At 44.7% G+C, this 16970-nt stretch overlaps 1 protein-coding gene across 1 annotated transcript in view; it reads right to left on the reverse strand.

The window, feature by feature from the left end:
- Nucleotides 1-16970, reverse strand: part of PLCB4 (phospholipase C beta 4) — a 388618-nt gene that overhangs the window by 96570 nt on the left and 275078 nt on the right. Inside the window, exons 6-7 of the mRNA XM_072943829.1 lie at nucleotides 6945-7024; nucleotides 4287-4340 (exon numbers count right to left, since the gene is read on the reverse strand). Of these exons, the coding sequence (XP_072799930.1) occupies nucleotides 4287-4340; nucleotides 6945-7024 (134 nt within the window). The remainder of the gene's footprint in view (nucleotides 1-4286; nucleotides 4341-6944; nucleotides 7025-16970) is intronic.

Here is a 16970-nt window from a genome sequence, read left to right on the forward strand (position 1 = left end):
TTTTATACATTGAGTTGAGTCAAGAAGCAATTTATCTGCCCTTTATAAGGTAGGCCAAAGTGGCGACTCAGTGCATCTTTCTCCAAAAGGTTACGGCTGCGTTAACGTGAGAGCTACAGCAGGATTTGCGAGGGCTGGCATGGTGATCAGCAGGAAACTGCGTGGAAATCTCAGGGGAATCTCAGTGAACTCGCGCTTCTGTTTGGTTTGAACAGGCCTCGTAAAGGAGATGAAAACTGATCAACGTGGTTGTGAACGTAGCAGGTACAGGGACTGAGCCTTGCAGGTGAAAGGACCTGGGTGTCAGGCTGGGGTGGCGCTGGGAGGAAGGGAAGAGAACACACGAACAGGATCTTGGCGGGGGCTTGGGGAAGGACCAGGGAACAGGGAGTAGAACAAGAACAGCTTGTGGGCGTAGGAGGTCCGAGCACTTGTGGGAGACAGAGACACTGAGAGGGAGACAGGAAGTAGGGTGTCCAGGGCCAGGAAGGCGGGAAAGCCACACAGGAGTGTATCAGTGAGGACAAAGGCAGAGCCCAGCAACATGACTGGACAAAAGCAAGAGGTGGCCTATTGGCAGGGGCTCAGTCTCGGGCCCCTCTTTATCACGAGGGGGCTCCAGCTGGGCAGCCTCAGTGCAGATTTTGCTTCCCTCATTCTAAGAGAGACCAAACCCAGGATGGAAAACAGAAGCAAGGAAGCCAGGAGACCACCCCCTGCAGGATGGGCTGGGGGTGAGGTCTGGGTGTCTTCACTGCCTTTGCTCTAGGCACCTTTCAGAATCATTCTTGGACCTCAAAATGGGCTCAGCTCAGGGGGGAGAGGGGATTATGGAGCAAAGGTGAATTCTCCGAAGTTTTCAGTTGCATCAGAGGCCCGGTAGTTAACCAGGGTTGTGAGAGAAACATGCTGAGCACAGGCTGGGGGCATTTTAGACACCATCAAGGGGTGTTTCATAGGAATGGAGGGTGTTTATAAGGGACTGTGATTTATTCAGCCCTTTATCCACAGCCCCCGCCCACAGAGGACAGCTTAGTGCTTCAAAGCTAACAGGTTCTCAGTGAGTTTTTGTTGACTCAAAATATATACCATCTTCAAATATGAAAACGAATGTATGTATATATATGCATGACGGGACACTGTGCTGTACACCAGAGACTGACGCATTGTAACTGACGGTTCTTCAATTAAAAATAAATAAATAAATACACCACCTCCCCCAAAGGAAATGGTATAAAAGCCAAAACCCTTATGTGGCGCCCAGTCCTATCAGAGTCCTGATGCAATTCCACGTTCCAGGAGGCCTTGCAGGTGACCGAGAGAGCAGTGCTCCTAGGAACGAAGGGAGTCTCACTCTGCTTGTCCACAAAGGGTTGACAATCTGTCCAAGGGTTTTAATACCATCTCCTGAAACAGTCAAGGAGGGCTGACGAAGTGAAGGCCCAGCAGAGCCAGACCCTCCTGCTAGGCAGGCTGGGCCACGGTCAGGACACGGGCATATTGTGCAGGAACCGGGCTGCGCTGACTTACCCTCAGGTCTCAGCTCCAGTAACACAACTGTCTCTTTTGGGACTTCTTCTGGCAACAGACCTACAACTGGTGTCCGGCTACCATTTTCCAACTCCCTAACATGGGTTCCAACTCCAGACTGGGAGACAAGGAATGGGAAATGGCCAAAAAAAAAAAAACAAAGTGACTTACGGAGCTTTGGTCTGCGTGGGAAGACAAATTGAGTGTAAGTCTGAGAGGAAGGCAGACTGCCTACGATTATGTGCGTAACAAAGAGAAGAGGGAGTGAAGACCTTCTTCCTCATCCTTCCTGCAACTTCCTGGACGCTCAATTGTGGTTAAAGCCAAAGAGCAGGGGCCGTTCTCAAGCGACAACAATGACCATGAAGCCGGATCCCGCTGAACAGTATGCAGCCTATACTAACAGTTTCCATTTAAAAACTCCAGAATGAGAGAGATGAAATGACATTTTGAAGTGTTTACTCTCCACATCCATTAAAACATTCAGAGCAATTTCCACCCAGCCCTTGGCAGCTCATCCACCAGGAGACTTATCCGCTTTTTTTTCTGGCTTGGTATCAATTCTCCATCAACTCTGACAAACTGCCCCCGAATCCCAGATGTCTTGTGTCAAACACCTGTTAATCCTGGCAGGCACCAAAGAGTTCACATCAATGAGAGCCAAAGAAGATGACAAAATATCTAGGCTATTTCTACCAAAAAAAAAAAAAGATGGTAATAGTTTTGTACGTGAACATGTTAGATAAAGATCTTTGGAATTAGAAAAAGCTTCCAAGCTTGTGCAACGATGGCTTGATTAGTAGATGTGTACAAATGAAACCAGAACTCCTAGTCAGCAGGGCTCTGATTGCAATCTGTGTGTTTCCATTTTGTCTTTTTCCTGAACCTTATTTTGGAAAAAAAAAAAAAAAAAGCAGGAGAGCAAGGTAGGTAAAACAGATCCAACTGGCTTTTCTGCTCCTCACAGTCCTCTCTGTGCTCTCTACGTTTGGACTCATTACTTCAACACTGATTTTTAAATAAAAATGCACTATGTATTTGGCAGTTGGTGTAGGATGCTGAGAAATGTTCAAATAATTGTCCTGCTAGTACTCAATGAAGCAAAAGATTTTCAAATAAAATCAGAATCAGTGTAAAGGTGTCTGTGCCAACAACCGTCAGCCAAGGGTGCTAGTAGAGTTTTTCTTTTTAAACTTTTATAGTAAATGTCAGATTGACTTGTGAGTAAGTTAATAAGTAAAAAGCAGAAGAAAATAAATAAGAAAACAAACAAACAAGCAAACAAGCAGAGACTCCTAAATATACATTTGTAGAAACCACAACAGATGCATATGTCTCTGGCCCTGGAAGCACTCCATCAAAGGTTAATGGAAAAGAACACTGTCATGGTCTTTATGATGTGCATGCTTTTCATTTTCTCATGGATATTTCAGTTGTCACGTGGCTACTTTAGTTCATGAGTGTTAAGATACACAGAATTAAGGAAAATGATGACCTCTAGGATAACTCTGCTCAACGTGCAAAGAAGGATGCTGAGGGAGTGTGGAGATGCTCTCGTGGGGATGTGGAATGGAAGCTTTGAGGCAGAATGCGGTGTCTGGGCAGAGAGAGGGGGAAAGAAGAGTCAGAAAGGGCCAAGTGTGATCAGTATGCCACTGCCGAAACACATTCACTCAAATGCTGTGCAGCTGGTGAACTGTCTGCCTCGTCTCCAAAAGACAGAGTGGGTGTCTTCCAAGACATGACTCCACCCAGTAGCTGAGGGCTTTGTTTGTTGTTTGTCGATTGGCTTCTTTGCTAAAGTGTCCAGAGATGAAGTCAACTTGAATGTGAGTCTGAAGTGTCCTAGAAAAGTGGGCTGGTGTCTGGAGAAACTCATGCTGAATTCAGGTGATGGGCTGACGTTCAAGAGTCAGAATACACTCCTGGCTCCTTGAGGGCAGTGGATGCTCTGGGGCCCAGCCCAGCTTCTGGAATTTCCATGAAGTGGCTTATATAAATACCAGCCAAAAGACACTGGGGGAGATGGGTAAAGAGTTTCATCACTACCATCACAAGAGCTTCCAACTGGACCCACAGAGCATGAGCCAGCCCTAACACCGGAAGGAGTGGAGAGGCAGGAGAGAGGGAAGTGTGGGAATCCTTAGAGGGTGAACCACGTCAGCTGAAGCACCGAAGCCCAGGCGTGGAGGACGTTTCTGGTTCATGTTCTCTTCATTCTTGACACCCCCCAGGCTTTACTGTCATTTCTTCCCTTGTCACTATGACCCTGGGCGGAGGTGGGGGGAGGTGACAGCTCTGAAGGGTATCAGTGACAAGGGGGTGTCCGCCCACCTGGAGCAACACCAGAAAAGCCACAAAGCCTGCACTGCCTGACACACCCATACATTTCCACCATAGGTGCACAACATAACCTTCTTGAATTTTAGTTAACAGGTGCTCAGAGCAAGTAGGTGAAAGACATTTAAATCCTAGAACCCCACTTATTTGAAGATTAAAAAAAATACTGCTACATTTTCCAATGTTCTTTATCAAAGTAGAGTTAATACTACCCATCCCGAGGAAACAATGTGATTTTATGCCCATAAGTGATTTTTACAACTGAACACAGCATTTGATGAAGTGGTTCAAACTAAGCTTCCAGAAATATCTTTAGTTAGAGCAATTAACAAGAACACGTGGAGGGCTCCCTCCGTGGGCTGGTGTCAGGAGGGCTGACCCAGGCTGCAGAGAACAGACATGAATAATTGACTTACCTCCTAACCGGGATTTTACCATTTGTGTTGGTCATAAATGCCAATTTCATCCAGCTGGAAAACAACAGTAAAAACTGTTTTAATGTCTCTTAGGAGGAACAGCTTCAATCTGGTTAAAAACTTTGAAAGAAAATTCATTCAAACAAAGAGCATTTATGCTGAAAACCAGAGACAATTATACACCGTGAGATGAATTTACCATTATCAGATTTAGCAAATAAAAACAGAGGACTCTCAGCGAAATATGAATTTCAGATAAACAGCATAGACTTTTTTACTACAAGCATGTCTCAATATTGCATAGGATATACCCATGCTGATACATGATTTGTTACTTATATGAAATTCAGATTTCACTGAGAGCCCCATATTTTATCTGGCAATCCTAGATGATTCAGAAAATTGGGTGCTTGCACTGAGCAGAACAAACTGTAGGCACTTATCTCATCCTTGGTTGTTGCTCTTTAATAATCTACTAAGGTGGGAAGACATGCAAGTTCATGGTAAGACCAGCCAGCCTTGTCTGGAGGACCCGTGGGGACCCCACCCCCGGCCTAGTGAAGCACAGATCACCATCTTGATTTCCAATGGTCAGAGACGTTCATCGTCTCAAACTGACAGTGAGCAAAGCTGGCTCCCCTCAGGTCTTCAGGACACACGAGGACCCAGAACATTAATTTGTACATTGGTGCCAGAACTATTATTAGCTATTGACTCCCATTCCCACTGTTTCTAGTTACTAATATTCTAACCACTTGCAGATCATGATGATTTGGTAAAGTTTTGGTCTTAAGTCAAGCTTCCGAGATGCACAAGGGACTACTTTATTATAAGGGGATGTTTCAGGATCATGGGAGTGAGGGAAGCAGACAGGCAGGGGCAACAGTTACACAAAGCCGGGGTCTCAGCTGGAGCTTTGTCCTGATGCCACAGGGAGCTCTGGAGTGTAACTTGCACAGACTTGGTGGCAAGAGGGCTGGCCTCTTGTGTCCTGTCTCAGCCTGTCATTGGCCCTGGCTTCCCTGCAGAAGGGAGGAATATACGGACAGCCTTCCATATCCATGGGTTTCGTATCCATGGATACAAAAGGCCAACTCTATGGGACTTGCATCTCTGGACTTTGGTATCAGTGGGGATCCTGGAACCAATCCCCTGGAGATGCCAAGGGATGACTGTAACCCCCCAGGCCTTGCAACTTCCCTTCATCAGCGGGCAGTTCTCTGGAGAAGCAGGCAGGTACGAGCCCTCAGTGATCTGACTCTCACAGCGGCTGGTGGATGGGTGAACACCAGCTCCAGAAAGAGATCTGGGCAGGTCACTAACGAGGGCAGGTAAGGTCCGGGGTCACTCAGGTTAAAAGTGGGCATTCCAACTGTCTGAGACCCTTTGGAATTCTATCAGCGCCAATAGTTGTAACATCAAAACATCTGCTGGGTTGTTCTTTATTTAAAAAAAAAAAAGCCACAGGAACTGCAGAGGGAAAGGATACAGCTGTGCCAAAAAGAGGAATATGCAAGACTACGTAACTCCCCTCTACTACAACCACGGAAAAACACTGGGGAGGGGGGTACAAAAATCCGAACAGTGAATGAGGGGGGACAGGGAGCCAAGCACTGGGTTAGGTGTGTCCCATGAGTTCATCGGCCTGGAATCGTATGCATAGTGTCATCACCTCCACTCACAGATGAGGACGGTAAGACACGAGGCTGAGCACTCTCCAGGAGTCACCCAGCATCCAAGTGGCCAAGCTGGCTTTACAGCACTGAGCTCTTGCTCTTAAAGCACCTGCCAAAGGGGCAGGAAGCGAGAAGCAACAGTGCCTGAAGGACTGACCTCTCCTCCCATTGCCCAGAGAGCGCAGTTCAGCACATCCCCCCGTGGTGCCGGGCCCGGGGCCTGGCTGAGAGGCAGGCTCATCCCCGCGGTTTCGCAGTGGGGTTCTCTTCTGCACCTCCTAACTGCCTGCCGACAGCCCTGTGGCAGCAGGCGGCCCGGCTCCTCCCGGATCACTGCTTTTCACACAGGCCGATTTGGGTTTTGGCTAGGATCTCTACCTGAGTAACTTCCGTGTCACCTTGAAAGAACAACCTGGTGGGGTTAAAATCTCCCACGCAGCACCCCTCTGAATTCAGGATACAGCGAGCTGGGGTAAGCAAGGCTTGTCTTCTGAATTTCAAAAGTACCTTCGGATCCCTGACTGTGAGCTAAACAGTCCCTGGAGTCAGTCTCCTTTCCCACTCGAGCAGTGGGTGCTTCTCCTGGCCACACTCCCCACTTCTCAGTCTCAGGCAACAGAGGCCGGAGCTGCACCAGCACCTCACCTTGGCTGCAGGAACGCAGACTATTTATCACCAAGACTCAACCTGGGGACACAAAAGCCAGCAGCCCAGAGGGTACCAGGGAGCTGAGGTTCCAATCTCTTCCTGCCATCAACCACTCCTTTCAAACAGGCTTTGGGCTGTGGGCTTACATCACACGTGCCCTGCCACGTGGCATGAGAAATACAGGTGTGTCCTGGTCAACATCTTCTCCAAGGTCAGGAGCTCGGAGGGGAAGGCCAGCAAGATGCTGCCGTATCATTCAGGTTGCCTGCATCCCCCAATCTGACCATGTGCTTGCTAACAGCCAAGCACAAAGGCTCACACACACAACACTCACTGTTTCTTGAGGCAAGTCATCGGACTGACGTTGTTGGCCCTGAAGTTGTGTATTATGGATCTCAGGCCTTCTACCCATTGCTGAAAGAGAAAAAAAAAAGTGTTTTTGGCAATCAAATCTGCAGGAGCTAACTAGGGTGTTTTTCTATTAGACAGCCTGTATCCATTTTGCGTAAGAATGATATACACTCGTCTTTATCTCCTTCCTGCCACCCAGCCATCCTCATTCCTCATGATCGCATTTGATTCCTCAGTAAACAGCTTTCATTCTTTCCCTGAAAATAAATGTGGCATCCACAGTCATTAAACACTGGGTTGTCACCAAGGAAGGCTGCCCACTGGTTGCCTTGTTAAGCCTTCTGTTTGCAGCCTGTTTAAATATAAGCCCTTCTCAGTTGCTGGCAATCTTAATTAATTACTTCTAAAGCAACATTACATAATACACGATGACATACTTAGCGACTCCCATTTTAGAGGATGAAGGCTCTAGGGGCACATCAATTCTACTGTGTGATTCTATTTCAACCTGAGAATTTGTTGCGTAGCTTACCTGTCTAGGTTTTCCGGCGAAGCCTTAAAAAGTAGAACATGCATCGACTGCCAGGGTGCCAGAGCAAACAGCGATGTGCTTGCATGATTTCTGTATAAGGACTTGGACCTTGGTTTTAGTTCATAACATCTCTCCACGGATTTACAAGGAAACGTGAAGATTGTGCAAGGCAGTAAAGGAATTAGGGTTTCTAAAGGGCATTTTACTGGAAAAGGCTGGTCTGTGAATTAAGGCCAACTCTGCCCTTGGGGCCAATAACCAATGCCGGGGAACACTACACCAAGCTGCTAAAATAGAGTCACACTCTTGGCAGAATGCTTTGTAGCAAATTGATAATGGTGGTCCCAGCAGAACTGGGGCCCACACACCAGCCAGTCCCTTACCTTCTCAGGTTTCTAGTCTGACTGCTGTGGGTCTGTGCTGAGTAAGGGAAAATATTTTGGAAGAGACAATAATATAATGTACATTCTACCTGCCCCGCCCAGTACGGCAGCCACTAGCCTTACGTGGCTACTCCAATTTAAATTGAATAAAAATAAAATTCAGTGAGTCTGTTGCACTCATCACACGTCAAGGGCTCAAAACCCAACATAGGTTTAGTGCCCACCATACCAGACAGTGCAAATAAAGAACATTTTTCTGTCACTGCAGATGGTCCCATTGGACAGTACAGCATAGTATCACCAGGTTTAACACAGTCAAGTGAGTAAGTCACTGCAAGGGCCAGAGGTGATGACGGAGTTCTATAAGTCCATGTGGTTTTAATTTTAATTGTGATGCAATATAACAGAAAACTTACCATCTTAACCATTTTTAAGTGACCAGGTCAGTGGCAATAAGTAATATACACATTGTCATGAAACCATCACCACTATCTACCTCCAGAACTCCTTTTTTTCTGTTTTAAATTTACTTTTTGTTTTTATTTTTTTAGTTTGTTATCGAAGTGTAGTTGATTTACAATTTCAGACTCAGGCGTACAGCATAGCAACTCACTTACACATATACATACATATATTTTCTTTTCAGATTCTTTTCCATTATATGTTATTATAAGAAGTTATAGTTCCCTCTGCTATACAGTAGGTCCTTTTTGTTTATCGATTTTATATATAGCAGTGTGTGTCTGTTAATCCCCAACTCTTAATATATCCCTCCCCACCCTTTCCCCTTTGGTAACCATAGTTTTGTTTTCTATGTCCATCAGTCTGTTTTTAGTTTGTAAATAGAATTTGTATCATTTTTTCAGATTCCACATATAAGTGATATCATAGGATATTTCTTTCTCTGTGTGACTTACTTCACTCAGTGTGATTATCTCTAGGTCCATCCATGTTGCTGCAAATGGCATTAGTTCACTCTTTTTATGGCTGAGTAATATTCCACTGTTTCCATGTCTTAGCTATTGTAAACAGTGCTGTTACGAACACTGGGATGTATGTGGCTTTTCGAATTACAGTTTTCTCCAGATATATGCCCAGGAATGGGATTGTTGGATCATATGATAGGTCTATTTTTAGTTTTTTAAGGAACCTCCATAGTGGCTGCACCAATTTACATTCCCACCAACAGTGTAGGAGGGTTCCTTTTTCTCCACAGCCTCTTCAGCATTTATTACTTGAGGACAATTTTAATGATGGCCACTCTGACTGGTGTGAGGTGATACCTCATTGTTGTTTTGATTTGTATTTCTCTGCTAATTAGTGATGTTGAGAATTTTTTCGTGAGCCGGTTGGCCATCTGAGTGTCTTCTTTTGAGAAATGTCTATTTAGGTCTTCTGTTCATTTTTTGATTGTTTTTTTGTTGTTGTTGTTGTTTTGTTTTGTTCTGTTTTACATCAAGCTGTATAAGCTGTTTGTATATTTTGGAAATTAGTCCCTTGTTGGTCATGTCATTTGCAAATATTTTCTCCCATTCTGCTGGCTGTCTTTTTGTTTTGTTTATGATCACCTTTGATGTGCAAAAGCTTTCAGGTTTAATTTGGTGCTATTTGTTTGTTTTTGCTTTTATTTCCATTACTCTAGGAGCTGGTTTGAAAAAAATATTGCTGAAATTTATGCCAGAGTGTTCTGCTTATGTTTTCCTCTAGGGGTTTTATAGTAGCCAGTCTTACACTTAAGTCTTTAATCTACTTAGAGCTTATTTTTGTATATTGTGTTAAACGTTCTAATTTAATTCTTTTACATGCAGCTGTCCAGTTTTCCCAGCACCACTTACTGCAGAGACTGTCTTTTCTCCATTGTATATTCTTGCCTCTTTTGCTGTAGATTAATTGACCATAAGTGCATGGGCTTATTTCTGGACTTCCTATCCTGTTTCACTGGTCTACCTGTCTGTTTTTGTGCCAGCGCCATACTGTTTTGATTAGTGTAGCTTTGCAGTATAGTCTGAAGTCAGGGAGCACAATTTCCTCAGCTCCGTTCTTCTTTCTCCAGATTGTTTTGGCTATTCAGGGTCTTTTGTGTTTCTATACAAATCTAAAAATTTCTTGTTCCAGCTCTGTGAAAAATGTCATTGGCAATTTGATAGCGATTGCATTGAATCTGTATATTGTCTTGGGTAGTATGGCCATTTTAACAATATCGAATCTTCCAACCCAAGAACATGGTACATCTTTTCATCTGTTTGCATTATCTTCAATTTCTTTCTCCAGAACTCTTTTCATCTTGCAAAACTGAAACTGTTCCCATTGAACTACAACTCCTCATTTCCCTCTCCTCACCACCCTGGCAACCACCATTCTACTTTCTGTTTCTATGAATTTGACTCCTCAAGGTACCTCATATAAGTGGAATCATGCAGCATCTGTCCTTTGTGACTAGCTTATTTCATTTAGCATCATCTCTTCCCCTCCTCAAGGTTTATCCATGTTGGAGCCTGTGTCAGAATTTCCTTTTCCAGGCTGAATAATACTCTACTGTATTATAGACCACATTGGTTTACCTGCTCATCTGTCAGTGGATACCTGTCTTGCTTCCACCAAACTGGCTATTAAGATCAAGGCTGCTCTGAACACAGGTGTACGAACATCTCTTCAAGTTTCTGCTTTCAGCTCTTTTAGGCACATGCCCAGAAGTGTTGCTGCTGGAGCCAATGGGAATTTTATTTTGAACTTTTGGGGGGCCCACCATACTGTTTTCCACAGCGGCTGCACCATTTTACAGTCTCACTAACAGTGCACAAAGGTTCCAATTTCCCCACAGCCCCACCACACTTGTTTTCTGCTTCACTTTTGTTTTGATAGTAGCCATCCTAATGGACGTGAGTCCACCAGAAAGTTTCCTCTTTGTGTCTTAGTCGTATTTAACTGCCTCCTGAAGGAAGGGAACCAGAGGAGGAAAATTTCCCTTCACAATAGAAAAGGCCATTTTCTGAGGACTGTAAATCGCACTGAAAGCCTCAGCCAGGATGGTGAAATCAGGATTCTGAGGGAGGAGGAAGAAATGAAATAGTCACATTAAAGAAACGTCTCAGTTATTTTCCTCATCAGACCTGGCTTCCTCTGTCAGGACAAATATGGGACTCGAACTCCCCGGGGACTATCAAGTAGCCTGTTGTTGGCCTAACAAAACCACAGGCCCACACAGAGTTTCCCAAAAAGAAACATAAAAAGCACAAATAATTTGGTTGGCATTAACTGGGAAGCACCAAAGGCTTGTTATGTGTTCCAAAACACAAAACAATGCCCATGGTTTCCAAGGGCCAAAAAGCAGATAATTTCTGAGGCTGTTCACTGCTCTTTCTGACCATTCTGATTTAGTTGTTTCTAAAAATAAATTACAGAGATACCAGGCTGTCAGGGGGCTTCCAGAATATTCATCCATCTTTTGAAAACACAACGCGGTGAATAATTTGTTCATTTACTGTGATGGAAAGGTGCCTGAGGTGGACCTTTGAGGCCACCGTGCCAGTGACACCACTCAGGTTTTAGTTAGTGGAAGTGTCCCCAGAATCCCCACCAGCCCTGACGGGCGCTGAGAACAGCTGCTGCTGCTTCTCTTGGTGATGCTGAAAGTGAGGTCCAGGGCCTTGTCCAGGGTCACGGAGCGGCCGCCGCAGGGCAGAAAGGCAATGAGAACTCCACTGTCTGCCCTTTACATCCGGGAAATCTGTCCTCAGGGTTTGTCCACTCGCCTCCCCCGACGACGCGAAAAGTCCCATCAGATCTTTCCTCCTGTCTGTTATCTTAACGTACACCTGGCACAATAAAGCCCCAAACTGTAGGAAATACGTTAAGTGTTTTGCTTTTAACATAAAATAGGTGACATGCCAGCAGGTGTCAGCAGAACCCTACAGTCTAGTTGAAAACTTGGGCCAGAAAGTGAACTAAATGCATGTCAACTTCTTTGACTGTTTCCAGATTAACAGAAGCAAAAAGCCCTGACTTAGATACGTCTTCTCTGAATTGCTGAAAATAAGCATGTATGTTCCTAGTCTGCGGAACGCCCTGCGAGGCACTTCTTCAAGGTCGTTCTCTGACACACGTTGCAGTCCCACGTAAGCCTCCACGGTGACACAGGACACGATTCCTGCTGTCCTGAGTCGGCACATGAGGCCTGGATGCGGGGGAACCAGCCCACGGGACCAATTCAGTTCCGATGTCCAAACGGGCAGTTTCTGTATCTCCCAAGCAAGCTGTAACGCTTACTGTTCTCTGGTTTTTCAATCTTTTCCAACTCTGCCTGAATTACCTCAAAGCTTATTTCAGCTCTTCTAAGGAAAGGTCCCTCAAGGGACTCTTGGGGGCTTGTGCTGGATGGTCTGGGGTTGGGGGGAAGGAGGGAGAAACAGGAGCTGGCCCTAACTCTCTTCTGGGAACTTTCGGCCTCTCCTCTGGGATTCCTTAAACTTATTTTCACCACGCAGACAGTGTCTGTTTTCCAGAAAAATGACTGAGCCTCACCCTTGAACACTAGGACTGTTACAGTTAAAATAATCCATTTCCTACTTGAAAAAAAATGTATAGAGACGTAGACATAACAAAACTAAACAGAAAATTGTATGAATTTACACAGAGCGGATATCTCACTCCTTTCCTTTAAAAACATCTGGCAGGTTTTTTTTTTTTAAGGTTATAAAAGCAGTATTGAAATACCCTGTGTAGAAAAACGTAAGGCAAAAAAGTACAAAGCAAAAAGTAAACACTCCCTCCAAATCCCATTACTGATTTTGAGAGCTGACGACATTTCGCTATTTGAGCCTCCAGCCTCTTCTATGAAGACAGATTTGTCATCACAAAATAACTTAAAATAGTCCCATTGTTTTCCAGGCAGCACCACTCCAAGCAGAGCTGTTGTTCCTTCAGCTCAATCTTATCTCTAGATTTCATTCCAGATGCATTCTTCTTAGTTTTTAGTCAAAGAAGCATATTGTCAAAGCAAAGAATAACAGAGATCCTGTGACACTCTGCAAGTCTGCTGTGTAATTTTCTCCAAAGGGGAAGCTCAGCAGCATCCTCTCTAATCATCTGGTGTTTGGCTCTTTGTTTTCGAAGAGGAGGCCATGGTGGAGACCGTGGCGGCATCTTAAACTCAGTCGGCTCAGAAGTTAACTAAAGACTAGCTACCTCAGGTGTCGTCCAGGAGAATCAGAACCCCCTGGGAATTGTTACAATGCAAAGCCTCAGATCCCACCTGTGAAAACTGTCTCCAGAGCTGGGGAACAGAAGTCTGTGTCGAAATGAGCTTTCCAAGTGATTCTCTTGCAGACTCGTTTTTAAGAAGCTCTGTTCTAAAACCCGGGCCAGAGGGTTGGCTAACAGTATCAACACGTCCAGGAAGCTGGTTAGAAATGCAGCATCTCCGCGCTCACCACAGAACCACAGGATCAGAACCCGCATTTGGTAAGATGCCCGGGTTAGGTTTATGCACGATCCAGTTTGAGACGCACAGGACTAGAAGGGAGCCCCCCCCCCCCCCCAGCCTGGAGCACCTCCTTCCACTGCCCACCGAGGAAGAGCTGGGTGTGGTTTCCCAAGGGAGCTGAAGATTTCGCACATGCCCTCAGCTGGGATACCCAGGCTTCTAGTGAGGGCCCTGGAAAGAGCCCCACAGCGCCCACTTTTCTCTGTCTTTGTCATCGCCCTCCTAATCTGGGCTGAACAAATGCGCACTCACTAGACTGGAAGTTCTGCCCTGCACGTTTAGGGGACTGAAGTTCAACTGTGGAAACAAAACGAGGCAAGATGCTGTAGGTAGTGGCTTTCACCTTCCCCCCATCTGAGCTGTGAAAATCATCAATAGATGGGCCACTTAAATACCTAAAACATGGGCACTTTTGGGGAACTGGAACTCATAAACCTTGAGCCATGCAGGGTCTGTTTAAGTGAACGGAGATAAAAAGTCAGGGCATATTTCAACTGGTTATTCTCAAGGTGCCTAACTGCTTTACTAATTACAGTCAACCCTTGAACAACATGGATTTGAATGCAGAGGTCCACTTCTAGGTAGATTTTCTTTCAGTGGTAGATGTGACAGTGCTACACGATGCATGGTTGTCCAAATCTGTGGATACGGAACCGTGAATACTGAGGACCAGTGGATACAGAGGACCCATGGATAGAAAGGACCAACTGTAAGTTACACGTGGATTTTCAACTGCAGGGGAATTTGGTGCCCCTAACCCCTGTATCCTTCAAGGGTCAACTGCAATTAGTTTTCATCTGCTCAAACAGCATAAGCCAGGGATTTATATAATGTCAAAATACAGCTTTTGATCTGTTTACACTGTGAGCTCTTCTAAGACTACAGGGCATTTGATGAGCAGTAAGATCCACTGCCATGCACTTGGGGGCAAGCCATGAAGCTCTTCAAGTAAAGATTTCCTTCCACAGGATCTTAGGATGTAAAGTTACAATATTTCACAAATCTCCAGATGAGTAACAGTCAATGTATGAATACATATTTATATTAAACTAGAAACTGAGTTTTAGGAAGGTCTCTGGCCTTCAGACTGCCACTGAATGCAGGCAGTGGCTCAGACTCTAAAGTGAACATACTGTAGGTAGAACCCAGCACGTGCTCTCTTATGACTCTATGTCACCAAGGCGAATGGTATCATTTCATTTTGGTTAGGATAAGGTATTAGCTGGCATTAAATTGTCAACATTTAACTCTGAGGGCAGGCTTGGTCCCTGTGGCATTAGACTAGGGTCTGACCCAGCAGGGCCTGGCTCAGGAATGAGAAAACCCCAGGTAGAGATAGAAGAGTGAAGAGGCTAGTGATTTAGGCAGAACTTGACCAAAAAAAAAAAAAAAAAAAAAAAAAAAGAAGAGCCTCTTACCCTTTAAATGTGTTCATCTCGGATGCTAAAGCCATTCTAAAATTTAAAAGCAGCTCCATCAATGTTTGTTTATCACAGACCAACTTCTACATCATGTTAAAAGGAAAATATAAAATACATTTTCCTATATTTCTAATATAGGGCAAGAAAGAAGTGCAGGTAAAATGTACCATGTTGGTCTCACAGGAGATGAACGTCAGTGTTGAAAACTCCCTCATGGCCACGGGACAGAAGGCCAGCAGCCGGACAAGGACGGTGGTGACAATGAGAACCAATCAGGCAAAGAAACTTGAAAGTCACTATAACCACCGCCTCGAAGAAAGAGGGCAAGGTAAGGGAGAGAGTACGGAATTTCATGCATAAGAAATGAGCTATGCTTGCAAACCTACAGGAAGCCAGCTGACAAACTCAGGATGAAAGGTTAAATTGTTGAGCCTATGAAAATCACACAGTAGCAAACTACTGAAACAGGTGGCCAAACAGCAATGTGGGTTTTGCAAAAAGAATTTTAAAAAAATCAGTAGACAGACAACCCAATAGTGACCTCTGAGCCCTTAGGAAGCCAATACTAGTTCTCATGAAATTTTCAAATCCAAAAGAGAATTAAAGGGAGGGGAAAAAAAAAGAAAAAAGAGAGCAACCAGGGCCTTTTTTTCAGTGATCTAGTCTGAGTGTCTTCCAGAAAATACACGTTTTCATCTGCTGTTTGTTCTCTGCCCCCAGAGTAAAGCGGCCAAAGGTTATAGGAGGAATGTATTAGAGCCGCCTGATTCCTCAGTCCCCATAGGAACACGGAGAACCAGGGTGCGGGCAGGAAATAGACTGTCATAGACGAGCATGTGTGGCTGTGTCGGAAAGACATCAGTTTGGATGGTCCTGGGTACTATTTACACTTTCCAAGTCAAAATTAGTTGAGTCCCTCACAGATAGTCAAAACAGCCTGTCAGCCTGGGGTTATCTTGACACCACGAGGTCAAAAACCACCTCTACATAGTTATAAGAAAGGAGGGGACACTGTGCTGCTCTTGGTCATCACTCAGACTCTGAAGGGTCAGCTTCCCATACCACGTGGGTTTCTGTTCACCATCATTCCCAGGAGACAATTTCTGCATCACCTACGCCTGACCTTACCTGTGACACCCTGATGCCCTGTAACAATGTTCCATCGGGGCTACAGAATCTTTTCCCGGATAACCGCATCTAATTCCAGATATCTACTCCAATAAACATACTGCTGAAGGGAATTAGGATATGACACTCCCAGATATGCCACTTTGGTGTAAGAATTATTTTGAACTGAAGGCATCTGAATTCCTAAAACCTGTTATCTGCCTCAAAGCAGAGCCTCCCGACAGTGCTCGACTGTCACAAATCCTCTCCCCAGAAGCAACTCTAATCTCCTCTTCCGGAAGGTGAAAAGTTGGCACCATACCCAAACAGAATTGCCACAAGACTAACACATCTCCGTCTGTTCTCCTAAGGGCCCATTTGTCTTCCCTAAAAATCACCTGCTTTTCCATTAGGGCCCCCTCTCCTTCCCCTATTAACGTGCTATTTAAACTCGAAAATTTCACTGCTCCTTTGGGTATTCACTTCTTTCTGTGATGCCCCCGTGCACGTAAAATGAGAACTTAATTAATTTATGTGCCTTTTCTCTTGTTCATTTGTCTGTCATCAGTTGATTTCACAGACCCAGCCTAAGAAACCATATATGTATGTAGACACATACACATCCATTCAGAAATATAATGCCTTGTGTTCACTTGTGCTTACTGACTTTAGATAAACGACATATGATGAACAATACATGGTGTACTCTAATGCATCAAAATTCTCAGAGCAGCTCCGTTTCTATAGACTCCAGAAAAAGAAAACGAGATACTTGCGTTATTTTTACAAAACACTTATCTGACATCCATATGGAGAACTCTAAAATAATTGAAGAATTTTAAGAAAACCAATTTCATGTCAGTCAGAAACTACTAGTTTTGCAAGAGTGCATTTTTGGTCTCAACCACCAAACCTGCAGAATCCCAGTGGTCAGGGATGAGTGAACAGCTGGTGAATTAAAAGGTATTCATGAAGTTGCTTCTTTGGCCGATGCCTGTACTTAACAGTCCCCAAGGTCACTTTCCTTCTGACCCGTACCAGTTGACAACACTGGCAAATTAAGCCGAAACGAATAGTACTCAGT

Source organism: Vicugna pacos, chromosome 19 (assembly GCF_048564905.1).
Source record: "Vicugna pacos chromosome 19, VicPac4, whole genome shotgun sequence".
Classification (NCBI taxonomy): Eukaryota; Metazoa; Chordata; class Mammalia; order Artiodactyla; family Camelidae; genus Vicugna; species Vicugna pacos.